Source organism: Carex rostrata, chromosome 17 (assembly GCF_964058835.1).
Source record: "Carex rostrata chromosome 17, lpCarRost1.2, whole genome shotgun sequence".
In the NCBI taxonomy this organism is placed as follows: Eukaryota; Viridiplantae; Streptophyta; class Magnoliopsida; order Poales; family Cyperaceae; genus Carex; species Carex rostrata.
This window is the reverse complement of record NC_135934.1, coordinates 9,012,894-9,027,909: the sequence shown is the minus strand read 5'-3', so window position 1 is coordinate 9,027,909 and position 15,016 is coordinate 9,012,894. Positions and strand designations below refer to the sequence as shown.

General features: G+C 37.0%; 2 protein-coding genes across 2 annotated transcripts; both read right to left on the bottom strand.

The window, feature by feature from the left end:
• Nucleotides 1-46: 46 nt before the first annotated feature.
• Nucleotides 47-2,924, bottom strand: LOC144568395 (uncharacterized). The gene is made up of 7 exons (XM_078318743.1): nucleotides 2,542-2,924; nucleotides 2,188-2,364; nucleotides 1,798-1,947; nucleotides 1,591-1,692; nucleotides 1,436-1,506; nucleotides 1,222-1,289; nucleotides 47-574 (listed from the first exon to the last, which is right to left on the bottom strand). The coding sequence occupies exons 1-7, from the start codon at nucleotides 2,767-2,769 to the stop codon at nucleotides 345-347; spliced, it is 1,026 nt and encodes a 341-aa protein (XP_078174869.1). The 5' UTR covers nucleotides 2,770-2,924; the 3' UTR covers nucleotides 47-344.
• Nucleotides 2,925-7,450: 4,526 nt separating this feature from the next.
• Nucleotides 7,451-11,840, bottom strand: LOC144568468 (uncharacterized). The gene is made up of 3 exons (XM_078318826.1): nucleotides 11,349-11,840; nucleotides 10,672-11,070; nucleotides 7,451-8,241 (listed from the first exon to the last, which is right to left on the bottom strand). Exons 1-3 carry the CDS (start codon nucleotides 11,679-11,681, stop codon nucleotides 7,570-7,572), a joined length of 1,404 nt encoding a protein of 467 aa, XP_078174952.1. The 5' UTR covers nucleotides 11,682-11,840; the 3' UTR covers nucleotides 7,451-7,569.
• Between the last annotated feature and the right edge of the window lie 3,176 nt (nucleotides 11,841-15,016).

Sequence of the window (15,016 nt, the reverse complement as noted above, 5' to 3'; positions counted from 1 at the left end):
ACAGCAGGAAAATGTAAACCATGACAAGATCAAGCAAGTCGTACCAGAAATAAATACCCCTGTGAAATGGGGTAATAATAAACCCTTGTGGATTGCAACCATCAAAATTGGATGAATTGATTGTACACTCTGCTCCAGTGTTACAAATTTCTCTGACCACAACTGTGGTCCAATAATAGACACACTGAATATTTAAAAAAAAAAAGAGAGAAAAAAGAAAAGAAAAGAAGAAAAGGCGAGTATTTCTTTATGCTGTGGCAACATCCACAAAACTTGCCACTGTTTCATATCTAAAAGCTAAGAGCACACCTGAATGATTTAGCAGTAGTTCCTAATAGTTGATGTTAGGCAGGGGAGAGGCACTTCTTGAGGGTTTCATAGGTCATGAACACAATGCCAACACTTGGCACGACCTTGTAGTACTCTGGCAGGATGCCTCGGTATAATCCACGTGGTCCCTCTGTACGCACTATCTGCCCAAATGTACCAAATAGGCCTGTATTGTACACTCGAGCCCTACCACCTGCCCCCTCCAGTTGCATCCTTCGTCTCACCAGGTCCAAGGGAAATGTAGCTGTCATGTACAATTTAAGCAACAGCTCATTAACAAAGAGGTAAGAAAATAACCTCTTCAAATTAAGACCCCATAATAGCAGTACCACAACAACAACAACAGTAAAGGAAAATATGATTGTTACTTTTAAAGACCTGCAGTAAAATGGTTCACACTTGCTGCTGCTATTATTTGCCACAGGAATCTACTGCTAACATCATAATGAATAACTAGCCATGTTAAACTTCAATAGGAATTTACTGCTAACATAATGAATAACCAGCCATGTTAACTAGCCATGCTAACATAATGAATAACTTGCTGCTGCTATTATTTGCCACAGGAATCTCCTGCTAACATAATGAATAACTAGCCATGTTAAACATAATGAATCTACTGCTAACATAATGAATTTACTGCAGTAAAATGTTTAATTCTAGCTAACAGATAAAATTAAATCATTCGACTTGAGTGTAAAATAGTGAGTTCGACTGTAAAATTCTGAAAAAACCCAATGGTTTTGTTTTTTCTTTTCTGTTATTGAATTGTCGTAGATATTTTAACAGGTCTGAGTAATGTATAGATTCAACAATTAGGTAAATGATTTAGACATGAAGCTTGAATTTGAACCGCATAAAGGACACAGACACAAGCAAAAACTGATTTACCAGTTGATGAAGCCACACCAGAGAGACTTCCACAAGCCAGGCTCACCAGTGTATTAGAATCCTGTGGTCTATGCGCATGCAAAAAGAAAATCGAAGTCAACTTAAGAGTAGAAAAAACAGGGAAAGCAAGCAATATGAGCAATGGGCATGCAAAAAGAACATAGAACTCAAGACATGAAGTTGTGATGAACCAATACAAGATCAAAAAGATGACCTGTTCGTTTGCCAATAAGTTCTCAATGTCTCATAAACAGCAAAACTGATCGCGATGCTGGGACCCACTCCCTGCAAATTCCGAAAGGCAGTTAATTCCATCTAAAGAAAACAAAGAAAAGCAAATACAAAAAGGAACAAAAAAAAGGGACATACGAGCAAGGTCGCTCCGAGACCCTTGTAAAGGCCCATGATGCCTTCGTCTCTGCAGATGGAACGTAGTGTATGGCTGATGCCTCTGTAATAGATTGTATTTGTCTGCAATTAAAGAATTGAATAAGGCATGGTTCGATTTCTACAGATAACTATCTTCCTTCAGAGGTTGAAGTGGGAGGAGAAAATGAGATGATGGGATGAGCTGACCTGAGCAGCAAGCCGGGTTCTGACCAAGTCCAAGGGATATGTAAGAGAGGCAGCGGTTATTCCAGCCAGGCCACCACCAATCAGTCTGACGCCCACATCGGCTGCAACAAACTCCCTGTGCCTATCTAATCCGGGTACCGTTTGTAGCAACTGAACCAAATTGAAAATAAACAGTACATCTGTCCCAAATCAGTACGAAATAAAGCATCCCTTGCAAAAGAGGGAGAAAGAAAGCATCTTTTGATTTGATTTGAGCTGAGTTGATTTAATTATTTTATTGTGAGGTGTCAGTTTGTCAGTCAGATGTGAGTCCGTGTGTGGTTTATTTTTAAGGGAGCTAAATAGAATAAAATAGAATAGAATTGAATAGAGATTTTGATGAGCACGCACGTGTTTGTAGCGCTCATAGGCGTAAAAGCTAATGGAAGAGTAGGGGAGGCGGTGGGCGATGGTGACAAGGTTGCCCTTCCAGAAGGCCATGAAGCCCTCCTCGTACACGATCCGCGATGCCTCCCGCCAGATGCTGTTATGTCGCATTGTCGCCACATCTGTGTGCATCCCTTGCACCTGATTCATAATCATTATTATTCCCTTTTATTTGACAACATACCATTCAGTTTTCATAACAGCAATAGCAAATGATATTTAGAATAAAACCTTTTTTTTTTTACGTAGCCTAGGCAGAGAGAGCCCATACAGGAGGGTAGAGAAGAGGAGAGCCAAAGAAGGAAAGAAAGAAAGTACCTGGAAGAGGATGGTGAGGCGGGCCAGAGGGGCGGTGCATGTCTTGCTCACTGCTCCAGCAACGCCGCCTGCCAGGAGCTGCGAGACCGTCCCCAGAGGATGCTGCAATTTGTGTTGCTGCTGCGGCTGTTGAGCGGTGGTGAAACGGCGAGCGCCGCCGTCCACAGAGGCGGAGGCGGAGGTTGCTTGAGCGCCGACCACCATGCCGACGCGCGACTCCGTTTGCATTTCTTCTACCTTTCTCTTTCTCCTTCCTTTTGCTAATTGAGTAAAACCCTAGTAGCTAGACTGGATAATTTACTAATTTCGAATAAAAATCGAGCAAGGGAGGCGGGAGGGAAGAGAAGGAATTGGGTTTGGGGATTGTGGTTTTGTCGGATGGAGGGATGGTTACGGCATTTACGCCTCCTTACATCCTAATTCATTCGCATTTCTAATAATAATAATAATAATAATAATAAGAGGAGTAGAACCAGGGTGTTTTTAAGCTGACGAAACTGTTTGGTGAGCTTAATTTCAAAACTCATTAAATCAATTTCAAATGATAAATTCAAACCGTTAGAACACGCCTATCTTAAAAGTGATGTGTCTACATGTGAAAATTTTAAACATTCAAATTAATTTAGTATAAAGTTAATCGGTCAAAAGGTTAATAAATTAATTTTAGTGTATTTATTTTTTGAATATTTTTTGACCACTTGACTTTATACTAAATTAATTCGAATATTTAAAATTTTCACATGTAGATATCACTCGTAAGTTAAATGAATTACAACGGTTCGAATTCGTCATTTGAAACCAATTTAATAGAATTTGAAGTTAAGCTCACCAAACACTTTGGTGAGCTTAAGAACACCCTAGTTCTACTCATAATAAGAAGAATTATCATTATTATAATTATAGAATTGTATTTATTCTGTTTGCCTCATTCGTTACTCCATGAATTACACTAATATAGTTTTATAGTTTACAAATTATATTTTTAACTTTGGCAACTTGTATAATTTTTTCCGGTCTGATGTTCCAGGGGCACAATGCAAAGACGGTTTTAGTATGGTTCATTATTAATTCAAGAAACTGACAACTTGACTGGGCGTCGTGGATCAATTCATTCAAGAAAGACTGAAAGAGCTAGAGCCTACGGGAATGAATGGGAGGGAGAGACACAAGACCGCAGATGAGGTGGGTTACGGGTAAGAAAACCCTAGGTAGGATTATTCCTTCAGCATTGCATTGATTCCCAGATCCATCCTTGCCCTTTGGTATATTCCTTGGGCGCTTTCCTTATTCTGTTTCCTGTTGGGTCCCACATTCTCAATGGGCCAATAAAACCCATTCTTTATTCTATTTTATTGGGCCTCCATATGCTTCTACAATCATTTTTATTAGGCCTCAAGGACCTATGGCCCGTAATCTCATTTAAAAGTGCATCTTTTTAAGGCCTCAACGACACCTTACCAGTATCACTCACAGGAGTGCAAAAGAGAAAGCAGCTTATGTCGTTTCAGAGCCAGTCGGTGATATATGAATTTTGTTCTGTATTGCTGTTGAGAAAGAAAATGTACCTTCAATGGGCAGTGTTGCCATGTTGGTACATGTTCTTTCTTCTTTTCAAAAAGTATTGTTTTTAAGTACCTTCAAATTGAAGGGTGTTGTTAACATCAAATTGTTTGAATATTTCTCATCACACCTCCTTAAAACAGCGCTCTATATTTAATTCCCCTGTATCTTTGACACCAATGTTCCAATCAATTCAATTTAATATATCTTGTGGAATACATTATCGATCAACTGTCTCATATAATATTTCAACAAATCCTCCTAAATCTCATATTTAACTCCTCAATTTTCAGTTTTTCACTATTACCTGCCTCTGTTTATTTGGAATTGTTATTGTTATTTTGCCTCGCTGTAAACCCATTGACAATTAATCAACAAATTAAATCTTATTTGATGTGCATCAAAATAAAGTGGGGCATCCCATTGATTTCTGTTAGAAACCATTGATATTGTACTGATACCAATACGAAAACACCAAAAGGCAACAAAGTGCCCATTCTACTAGGATTCCAACAAAAATAAGAGATCATGTTTAGACCCTATGATTAATCTAAAAGCAAATTGGTGAGCCTCATCAGGGTTTCTTTTTCTTTGTTTACAAGAATTGCTTTATTTGATATCAATTGTATTTTAGTATTTCTTTTTGAAGGATGAACTAGGTTTGCACTGATGGGTGGTCAGTCTTGAATTTGATTGAGGCTCACGCCACATAGACACCAGTTACCCAAACCAAACTTTTGTTCTTTTCTTTTCTTAGATAGGACAATGTTTGAATTTAAGCAATTATTCCCATCTTTTGCTTTGGACATTTTAAATAAATAATATAACACCTCATTCACATTGGCTCCAAAATTGATACCTCCATTAGAAAGTTAAGTTCAGAGTGTTATTTCTTGTTTCGTGCGATCTGCACAATTTTGTTAATTCTCAGCGGCTATCTGATTGCTTTAAGCATCTGTAATTCAATCAAGTTGTTTCAATCAAGTTGATTGTTAATTTTCAGGTTTACAGATTAATTTTGACAAAAGCACATGGATATATCTTAATATTGATTATAATCAAGTGGTTATTACAGCTGTACTAGGTTGCTCTCTTTCTAATTTTCCAATCAACTATTTGGGTTGCCTTTGACTTTAAAACGGCCCAGCAAAGACCTGTTTATGCCATTGATTAAGTAAATAGAATCTAAGTCGGAAGGTTGGAAAGGTTGACTCATCTCGAGAGGTGGTCGTCTGCAGCTAATGAAGTCGGTAATGAGCTCAATTCCTATGTATTTCATGTCTTCCTTTCTATTACTTATATGGGTGATCAAAAGGATTGACAAAATTCGAAGGGATTTTTTATGGGGGAAATCTGAAAATAGAAGGGGTATATCTTTAATTAATTGGAAGATTGTATGTATCCCAAAGGAATATGGAGGAATGGGAGGGGCTAACCTCATTGCTCAAAACCAATCTCTATTACTGCGATGGTGGTGGCGGTTGTACCGGTTTTCAGAATCATTGTGGACCCAAAGAGTACACCAACTTTACAATTTGGTGTCAGCTGCACAAACACATCAAGTTCTGAAGAGGCAAGGCTCATTTTTTTTGTTACAGTTGTTGAAAATTAGACCGCTATTTGATTGGAGTGTCTCATGGAGCATTGCTCAGGACTCATCGATCTCTTATTGGCTTGTTTCTTGGACATACCCAACGAAGGCGTCCCAAGGTACACCTGAGATTTCTACCAGAAAATACTCTCTGCAAATGGCACTTAGCAGGGGTATTTGTTAGGATGAACTGGTAGACAAGGAGAAGATCAAATTCGTTGGTTATGGACAAATGACAACGAATACTCAGCTAATTCTTTCTATAAACTAGTTGTAGCTGCAGGTAAAACAAAATGAGAATATCGGCTCATTTGGCACCTCAAAATCCCCCCCCCCCCCCCCCCCCCCCCCCCCCCACTGTTCGTGTCTTTGCCTATCTACTTTTACAAGGTAGACTGCTCATGCATGATATCATGATTCATAGAGAATTGCAATGTGATTTAAGATGTGAGGTTTGTCAGCAGTGCCCATTGGAAACAGCAATTCACATCTTTTTTTAGTGCAATTATACAAGGAGAGTTTGGACAAGGATAAATCATAGAGAGCATGTCAGCGTAGGTTCTCAACAAGTGGGGTTCCTACTTCTTTGCAGTGTGCTGGTTTCTGTGGAGAGGACACTACAAAAATATTATTGAAGGGTGCGCAACAAATCCATGTTGGATGGCACAACATGCCATGAAGGAAGCCAAATTGTGGATGGAATATTGTTGAGTAGGATGCGTGTTTTTGGGTTCAGAATCATGTAGATATTATGTAGTTTTACTGGTAATTCGTAGTTTGTAGTAATCTATAGTTGTAGTTTGAATAACTGTAATACATCTGATAGCCACTATTAGGTTTTCAAAAAAGAAAAAAAATGTTGAGAAATAAAACATTAGCCTCAGAATATTCATCACAGGCATAGTTTAGCTAACATATAAATTAACATCCATTGTATAGTACCGACAATTAACAGGATTTGGGCGGCAGGAGCTTGGGCTTTGTGGCGCGAGAGAAATAGAAGATTTTTCTCCAACAAGAGTAAACCGGTGCATTTGTTGATTAATAATACAACAATCGAAATTATGTTTTGGGAACAATTGGGATAGGTGTCCAACGGGAGCGGAGGTTGGGCATGGAGAGCTACATTGTAATTTACTGCAATCTATTTTTGATAGTTAAGTGATCAATTTTAATGTAAGTTGGACTAGGTAGTCCAATGTAAATAACTTTTCTTATTAATATATCTGTTGGTGGTACTTCACCACCAACCTTCAAAAAAAAAACATCCATTGTATAGCTGTCAAGTCATATTTGATACCTAGTTTGATTCTAATAATCAGGCAACAATCCAACAGATTAGGAAATGAGGCAACGGCTAATTGTATAGTTAGTTTTATAAATACCATGTATCAGAGAATTGTAACAACAGAACTAATTAATATAATTCATTCTTAATTTTCAAAAACTGTCACCTCTGATTTATAAGTTGTGAAGTAGTTTTATTTTGATTTTGATTTTGATTTTGGGAAGGTTAATTGCACAATAACACTGTTCTCCAGAATCTAGAAAGGAGTCAAAATTAGGCAGTAGAATTAAAGAAGCTGTGTATGTAAGAGCAATGTAATTAAAATACTAGAATAGGCAGAGCATGTTTATAAGAAGAAGAGAGCAGCACAGGCTCAAGATACACTAGGCTGTTAGTCTAGTCTCTCTCCATTCATTCTCTCAAAATACACACACAAAATTACCATTCTATCAGGCATTTACATATACCCCTTGGAAAAAAGAAATTCACATTTCCAAATATTTACATGTGCGGCATCATCTTGCACGCGTGAGTCAATTGGGGAGGGGGGGCAAAAATATGGAAGAAATCATAAAAAAAAAAAGAGGGGTCAAGTAGTTTGGTTTTCATCGGGTAAATCAGAATCATCAACTGCAGCCACTTGAGCCGGCCCCACCCTAATGGCAGACTGCACTTTGAGCAGTGGTTGAGATGATGATGAATTTACATTGGTATTGCTATTATTACTGCTTTTACTTTTATCGAGGACGACGGCATGATCATTGGTGGTGTCCTGTTTGGTGTCTTTGAGGTCACTGGGAGGGAGGAAGCAGTCCTTGGAGAGGCCCCATATGTTGAAGTCAACCTCCTCAATGGTCCACACCTCTTCCATGCGTGTGCGGGTGTTTCCCTCTGTGGTGTCCCCGTAGCGGAGCAGGGAGACGGTGGTGTGGCCAGAGTGGGCAATGTTGATGCCGTCAACTGGGCGGTAGTCGTCGATGACAGACTCCATGGTGGTTTCCCAGTAGACACTGCCTTGGGCAGAGGATGACCGGATACGAAGCAGGTGGGAGTCCTCCAGCTGCACTAACAGGCCGGTGCGCTGGCTGAAGTAGCCCCACACCGTGTGCCGCATGATCTCAACACTGCTGCTGTTGCGTGCCTGTAGGCTGGCCGCCTCTGCCTCCACCTTCAGCACGAAGCAGTCCTCCCCATTTATCGACTTCTCGCCGTTGCACACTGAGTTTGCAAACAGATTGGCCGTCAGCATCGGATCCAATCCCTGCACGTTTTTAATTTGTCAGCATATATGTCATTCATATGATAATGATCCCCCTCTTATAAATTAGAGGCTGTTTTAGGCACAATTAAATTACCCATTCAGAAAAGGATATTACATTTAAATGGGATACAGAGCTCATGAAAACATAAAGTAAGAAAAAGGAGAGACGAAGAGAGTTAAGATAATTAATTGGTCATATAAAGTCATTTATTCTCCAACTATATATAAAGGGGCTTGTAGCATACTGGTATGCACATTTCGAACAGTACATAACATGTTGGGGGTGCATTTTTTAACCTCATAACGGTAAAGAATGAAAAAAAAAAAAAGGGTATGCACGTTGTGTACTCATTACATGTATGCATGATATCTCCATTCTATTATTAAGTACGTTGGGTGTCCGATCCGCCAACAGCTACGATTGAAAGATGAAATTTCGGATTTGATCTCAACCCTCCAATTACATAATTAGTCTTTTTTTAATTAAATGCATCGGTTTTATGTATAAAAGTCTAAATTTAGTTAAAAACATACTCACCACATGTGCTACTACACAATACATTACAATTAAAATTGAACAAATTTTAAAATTTAGCTATATATTTATTTGTTTATTTATTTCTTTGTTTTCATATTTCTCCTCTTTAATTAAAAAGACTCTACTTTCCATTTTCTTATTTCTTTGTTTCCTTACTTCTTTTTCATTTCTATACGGATCACAATGGAATTTTTTTTTTATTTCCTTATTCCTTTTTCTTTGTTTTTATACATATTGTTGTGGGTACTTTATAATATATTTTCAATATATAACATATCAATGGATGTGTGTGTATTCTAAATTGGAAACAAAGAAGAAGAGGGATATAAATTGGAAACAAAGAAAAATATAAATTGGAACGTGTGTGTAAATATATATTTCTCTTATAATATGTGTGTGTATTCTATACATACACACGATAATACTTTTTATTTATGTTTTTTGATATCATATTATATGTCAATATTGAATTGTTGTACGATATTTGATATTAAATTCGAATCGAGCTATTAACATGTGTCTTAATTTTTGGATAATTATTATTATTTTCATTGATATTTTTTTCTTATAGTATGTTCCCGTTGCAACGTACGGGTATGATACTAGTATGTTATTAGTACGCGAAAATAGCTACTCGTTTTGTGGTATAATCAAACAATAATCATTCTTTTACTTTTACTTATCTAGTCTCTAGTATCAGTTAAAGAGAATCTTGAGCCTTGGCATATGTAAATTTGATCTAACAGCGAAGGGATCAAGGGAGGTTATGTCATATTGACTCATTGCTCGGAGGAGAAAAATTCAACTGACAAGCCCAACACACACACTGGCTATACTAGTCACTGCGACACTAACCCATCCCAGTACCCACCCACCCACCATGTGCTTGATATTTTGGCATTACATGCACCTGGCTCGCATCACATGCACATGCACGCCTCATCTATCACCTATCATCTTTCCATTGGGCACTGGACTAGACTATGCCTAATTTTTACAAACAGAAGCAGATGGTGTGTTTTTCTTGTTACTCAAAAAGCATATATGATCAAATTGCAGTCAAGTGGAATGGAAATTCAACTGGTAATTGATTGTCGTATCTGATTCTCATCGATCAATCTTCAACTCATAATTAGTCTTAGACATTAGTCAATCAGTAGTCGATCCCATTTGATTAATTTAATTAAGCATAATCAAATTAACTCTCAACTTTTACCAAACCATAAAAAAAGAGTCACTGCGAACTGATTTTAGGTGAGGTTTGAATTTGGGGGTGCATCTAATTATTATATTGTGCTCTTTTTCTTTTGTTGATCAAAAGACTTCGGGTTGGGGGGGCAAAGTCTAGAAAGAGATGTGATCTGTATGGACAAAGGCATGCATGAATCACAGCAGGATGGGAATGGAAAAAGAAAAGAAAATTCAAAAGGCGGCCCAGCTACACCTACTCATTCCATTCATAAATTTTTTTTTTAATACTGATGCAGTCAATTCCATTCATAATTCATAATTTCAACCAAAAAAAACAAAAAACAAAAATCATAATTCATTGATTCATTCTCCATGTATTGTACAGTTATATTGTATTATATGTAGTGTATTACCGTAATCACAGGACGGCAGGAGTGGCATGCATGCGTGCATTTGACTATCTATTAGCAAGTGCAGCCTCCTCAAAAATCAGAAGTATTGTATGATTTTTTTTTTTTTTGTAATGTTTAAAAAAATTAAAAGAAAAACAAGTGTGGACTGGAATGAAATGCATAGTACTCTATATGTATAATAAATTAATAGGTAATTAAATTGGAAATTCAAAAGGCAGTTAATAATTAATTACGTGCTGCATATTTGTAATAAACTAATAATTGTTACAATGGAATACATGTACGTACCTGGAGGGAACGGCGGAGGGGCCTTGGGGGTCCTCGGGAAGCATGGGACTGGTGCCATGGAGTCTGGCGCCAAGCGACCTTGCCGTCACTTCCGGCGCTGATCTTGCAGCCAGAAACAACGAGCTCAAGGCACCACATGTCGGGCTGCTTCTGCCAGAGCACGAAGCCTCCTATCTCACAGCCGTGCATCCCTTTGTTGGATCCGGATCCTTTCTTGCTGGGCACACTTGTGTTAATGGCATCAGTGGCATTTATAGCAGCGCCATCGCTGGTATTTAGCTCAGAGGCGGACATCTTGACCTTGCCCATGGCGTACATGCTGGTGACTGAGTTCAACGCCCATTCACCTCCAGAAGCAGCTATGTACTGCTGCACGATGTATTTCGCCGTTGTTGCCTCCTGTTTCATTAATTATTTATCATGCATGAATATATGATATATATGTATTAATTGTAGTATTAATTAGCACCATATATATATATAGCTTCTTCTTCTTCTTCTTTTTTCTTTTTTTTTGAAACAAGGCGAACGCCCATTTACAATAAACAGAAAATTAAAACTTCAACATTCCCACATCTGTTACTACATGAGCATGCATGGTGATCACCATTTGCATTAAATCTATATATCTATCTAGTGAATTTAATTAATTGATAAAAGATAGCTAGAGAACATACGAAATGGTCGTCGCGGAGGTGGTGAGCGAGAGGGGACTGAGAGGTGGGGACGGAAAGGGGAATGAGGGGGGCACCAATGACGCCAAGCATGAGCTGCAGCTCACCACGACTCATGGAGGCGGGCTCAGAGCGTGGATGCTGGTTATGTTGGCCGTGGCCGAGGTGGGGACGTAGCATCCAGGCCTTGACGAGGTTGGAGTAGCCGAAGAGCTTGTTGCCACGGGAGCTGCCTCCGGACCCGCAGAGGGATGCAAACATCTCCTCGGGGATGGGCACCTCCAGCACCGTCTCCAGCCCATCCTCACGATCCAGATTCGGGCAAAGCTTTCTCATATCGCCTTAATATGATTTATATATCCTCGATATGCTGATCACTGGCTGATTCACTGTATACCCTCTCCGTTTCCTTTCTTCTCTTCTCTCTCTCTCCTGCCAAGCTGAATTCTCAGCTCAGCTCAGCTTACTTCAATTCTCTTTCTTTTCTTTTTCGTTATCTTTCCTTTTTCTTCTTGTTTGTTGGAATTAGATAGTAGTGCATGTAATGTAATGTAACCAAATTATGCTCAATGAATGAATGAATGCAATACAATGGACTTCGTTATTTTCTACGTCTTATCTATTATTAATTATTATTATTATTATTAACTTTTATTTTTACTTTTTCTTTTCTGTGCGAAGAGAAGAGGCCGGGAGCAAAGATGCAGCTGGCATCTGGGTCCCTTCTTCTGAGGTCGTGGCCGCACGCTCTTATATATATATATTATATATTTATATTCTCTCTCTCGCCCTCTATTAATTTCTGTCAATGGCAAATCGACAAATGGAAATCTTTATTAATTAATTAATTGCGCCTAAATTTGCCATGTCTGAATGTCTGATGTCTTACCCGCGGGTCCCATGCACGGGCCCCATATACAATCTTCTAATTCCGCTCTCTGTTCATTTTTTTTTTTGATAAAGGTACCAAAAGTTTCAATTTTTGTGCGCCACAACCGAAACTTACGCGCTTTAGTATTCTTTTCTCATTGCTTTTTGCTGCTTGTAACACAATATTACACATTGCAAGTATCGCGCTTCTTATAATTTTTTTAATATTTTTTCCTACTTATATTTATTTCTTCTCTTTTTTTAATTAATTAAATCGCTTCATTTCGTGGCTTACTCTCAGCAATCGACAAAAAAATGTAACCGGAAAAAACATCTTATTTATGGAAAAGGAACATATTTGCGGCTAAATTTAATTATGGTTGGAAAGAAATGAGATGAATTTATGTTAGTATTTCCGAATTAAAAATTTTAATGTTTCAAAATTCTGAACTCCTTTCGATTACTGTTTAATTTAAATCAGCATCAAATGACGATGTTTACATGTCAATAACCATTTTATAGAACATATTAAGTTGGGATTTATGAAAGTGACTCAAGATCATGTCCTGTGAAATTTGAAAAGGTCACAATTGACATTTTGTATTTAATAATCCGCGCTATGCATTTGTTAAATATTAATAGGTTTGACGCAACAATATGCAAACAAAAAAAATAACGTTATTAATTTTCTCAAAAGTAATATCTACGATTAAAAATTTGATGTTAAAGAATAAATAAAGAAAGAAATTTGGGGATGCTTCAGATGAGCAATGGAGAGAGATCAGAACTTTGTCCATGGTGCCATTGGAATTTCAAATTTGGTTGTTGGGATGTTACTTGAGATAATTAATTTGTTAGCGTGATTTGCGGCCGGACAGGCGTCAGTGGTTATAGTCCTAATTGCCTCCATGCGGTCCATGCCTCCCTGCCGTGTTCATTTATTTTATTTTATAATAATAAATGGTTTTGTTTTGCTTAATTAATTACATAGCATATAAATTCAGTGTACATGTATATATTGTTTGCACTACAACGTGCTGCCGAGGTGTAGCCCAAGAATGGAATCCAATCGAATCGGTCTTTCAAATTTCAAAATTTAATTTTAATTTGTAGATTGCACGTACGCAGACAGGGTTCATCACTTTATATTTAGTCTGTCCCTTGTTAATTATAATAAATAATTATCTTTACAATTCATTGACCAACAACCAATCAATTAATCGCAAATGATATATACATCTATCCATCCCCCATAGGCCATAGCTATGCAAACAAGGAAATTATAAACACTCTGCCTGTTCAAAAATTAATTAACCCTATACTGCACACAAATACACATAAAAATATAGTTGGCAATCATCAATGCATAAGATATTATGGTTAACCTTCTATTTTCAATATTGAATTGAAAGTTAATTTTTTTTCAACTAATCAGTTATCAAAGCAAAACTTGCATGATATCATCCATCCATTGTAATGAATGCAAAATAAAATTGGAAGTCCTTTGGGGAGGCCTTTCCCCAAATGCAAAGCCCATTTGTAGGCCCGAATACAATATATATGTGATTTTACAAAGCCCATCTTCAGATATTTTAAAAATTGTTTTACTAGTTCTGTTTTAAATTTTTAATACAGGGAGAAAAAGATATTCTATGAACATCGGATCAGATTTATCATTAATCCGATATTTAATCATTTTCGTTTGATCCGTTTGAGATTTTTGCGAATGAATTAGATCCACATTATTGATAGGAGGGCTGGCAACGAACCAAACCAAATCAAATCTACCCAAGTTCAAGTTCAAATTAATTTCGAATCCAAACTGGTTTGAAATTGAAACTGAGTTTTGAATTGAATGGACCAATTCAAGTTTGATTCGGTACAACTCAAACTAGTTTGATTTGATTCGAAAATGGTTCGAGTTAAGATATGATTTTGAACAATAACCATTAAACTAAGTACAAAAACCTAAATTAAACAGAAAAGAGCACAATCAAAACCTAAATTAAACAAGTGAAGGATTCAAATGTCTTTATTTTTTGTGTCTTCATCATGTCTCCATTTTTTAAAACTTTAATAATTCAAAATTTAAAAGTTAAAAATCAAAATAAAACCGTTGAATATGATCTACATCATTTTATCTATGCACATGTAAAAAATTATGACATTTCAATTTTATTTTGATTGTCATCAAGAGCTTGTAAAAAATGCACTAATTTGGATGATTTCTAGATGTTAATTTTTAAACTTATTGATTCACATAAAAACAAAATTGAAATATGAAAATTTTTTATGAGCACATAGAGAAAATAACATAGATCACATCTAACGGTTTTATTTTGACTTTTAAGTTTTAAATCTTGAGTTATTAAAGATTTGAAAAATGAAGACATGATGGAGGCACAAAAAAATGAAGGCATTTGAACCCTCCTCATTAAACAATCACCATTAAATAAAATAGCACAACCAAAATCTAAATTAAACAGAAATTAAACGTAAAGTTAATTATATTTTCAAACTTCACAGTTCACACACAAAAGCATAGCCAAAAGATTTCATAATTTCAACATAGTATCAGAACACGGTGTGATAACCGCATAAAACCAAAAATCACAACAACACCCATAACAACGCCTCTTACCAGTAAAACTGATACATAACCAAAGACAAAACCCATAACAAAAAATCAGAAAAAAATAGCAAACATGACTCAACAAGGGCAGCAATTGTTTGATGCTACTAATTCCTCTAACCAACCCATAATAGCAAACGGACCATCACTGGAGAAGATCAATGAAAAA

What these genes read in the sequence shown, in the direction of transcription:
- LOC144568395 (XM_078318743.1), bottom strand. Translation starts at nt 2,769, where the DNA reads ATGCAAACGGAGTCGCGCGTCGGCATGGTGGTCGGCGCTCAAGCAACC. An exon ending in GCCTCACCATCCTCTTCCAG is followed by an intron (nt 2,365 to 2,541) that starts GTACTTTCTTTC and finishes ATTATGAATCAG; the next exon opens with GTGCAAGGGATGCACACAGA. An exon ending in TGGTGTGGCTTCATCAACTG is followed by an intron (nt 575 to 1,221) that starts GTAAATCAGTTT and finishes TGTACATGACAG; the next exon opens with CTACATTTCCCTTGGACCTG.
- LOC144568468 (XM_078318826.1), bottom strand. Translation starts at nt 11,681, where the DNA reads ATGAGAAAGCTTTGCCCGAATCTGGATCGTGAGGATGGGCTGGAGACG. An exon ending in ACCTCCGCGACGACCATTTC is followed by an intron (nt 11,071 to 11,348) that starts GTATGTTCTCTA and finishes TTAATGAAACAG; the next exon opens with GAGGCAACAACGGCGAAATA. An exon ending in CCCTCCGCCGTTCCCTCCAG is followed by an intron (nt 8,242 to 10,671) that starts GTACGTACATGT and finishes AAAAACGTGCAG; the next exon opens with GGATTGGATCCGATGCTGAC.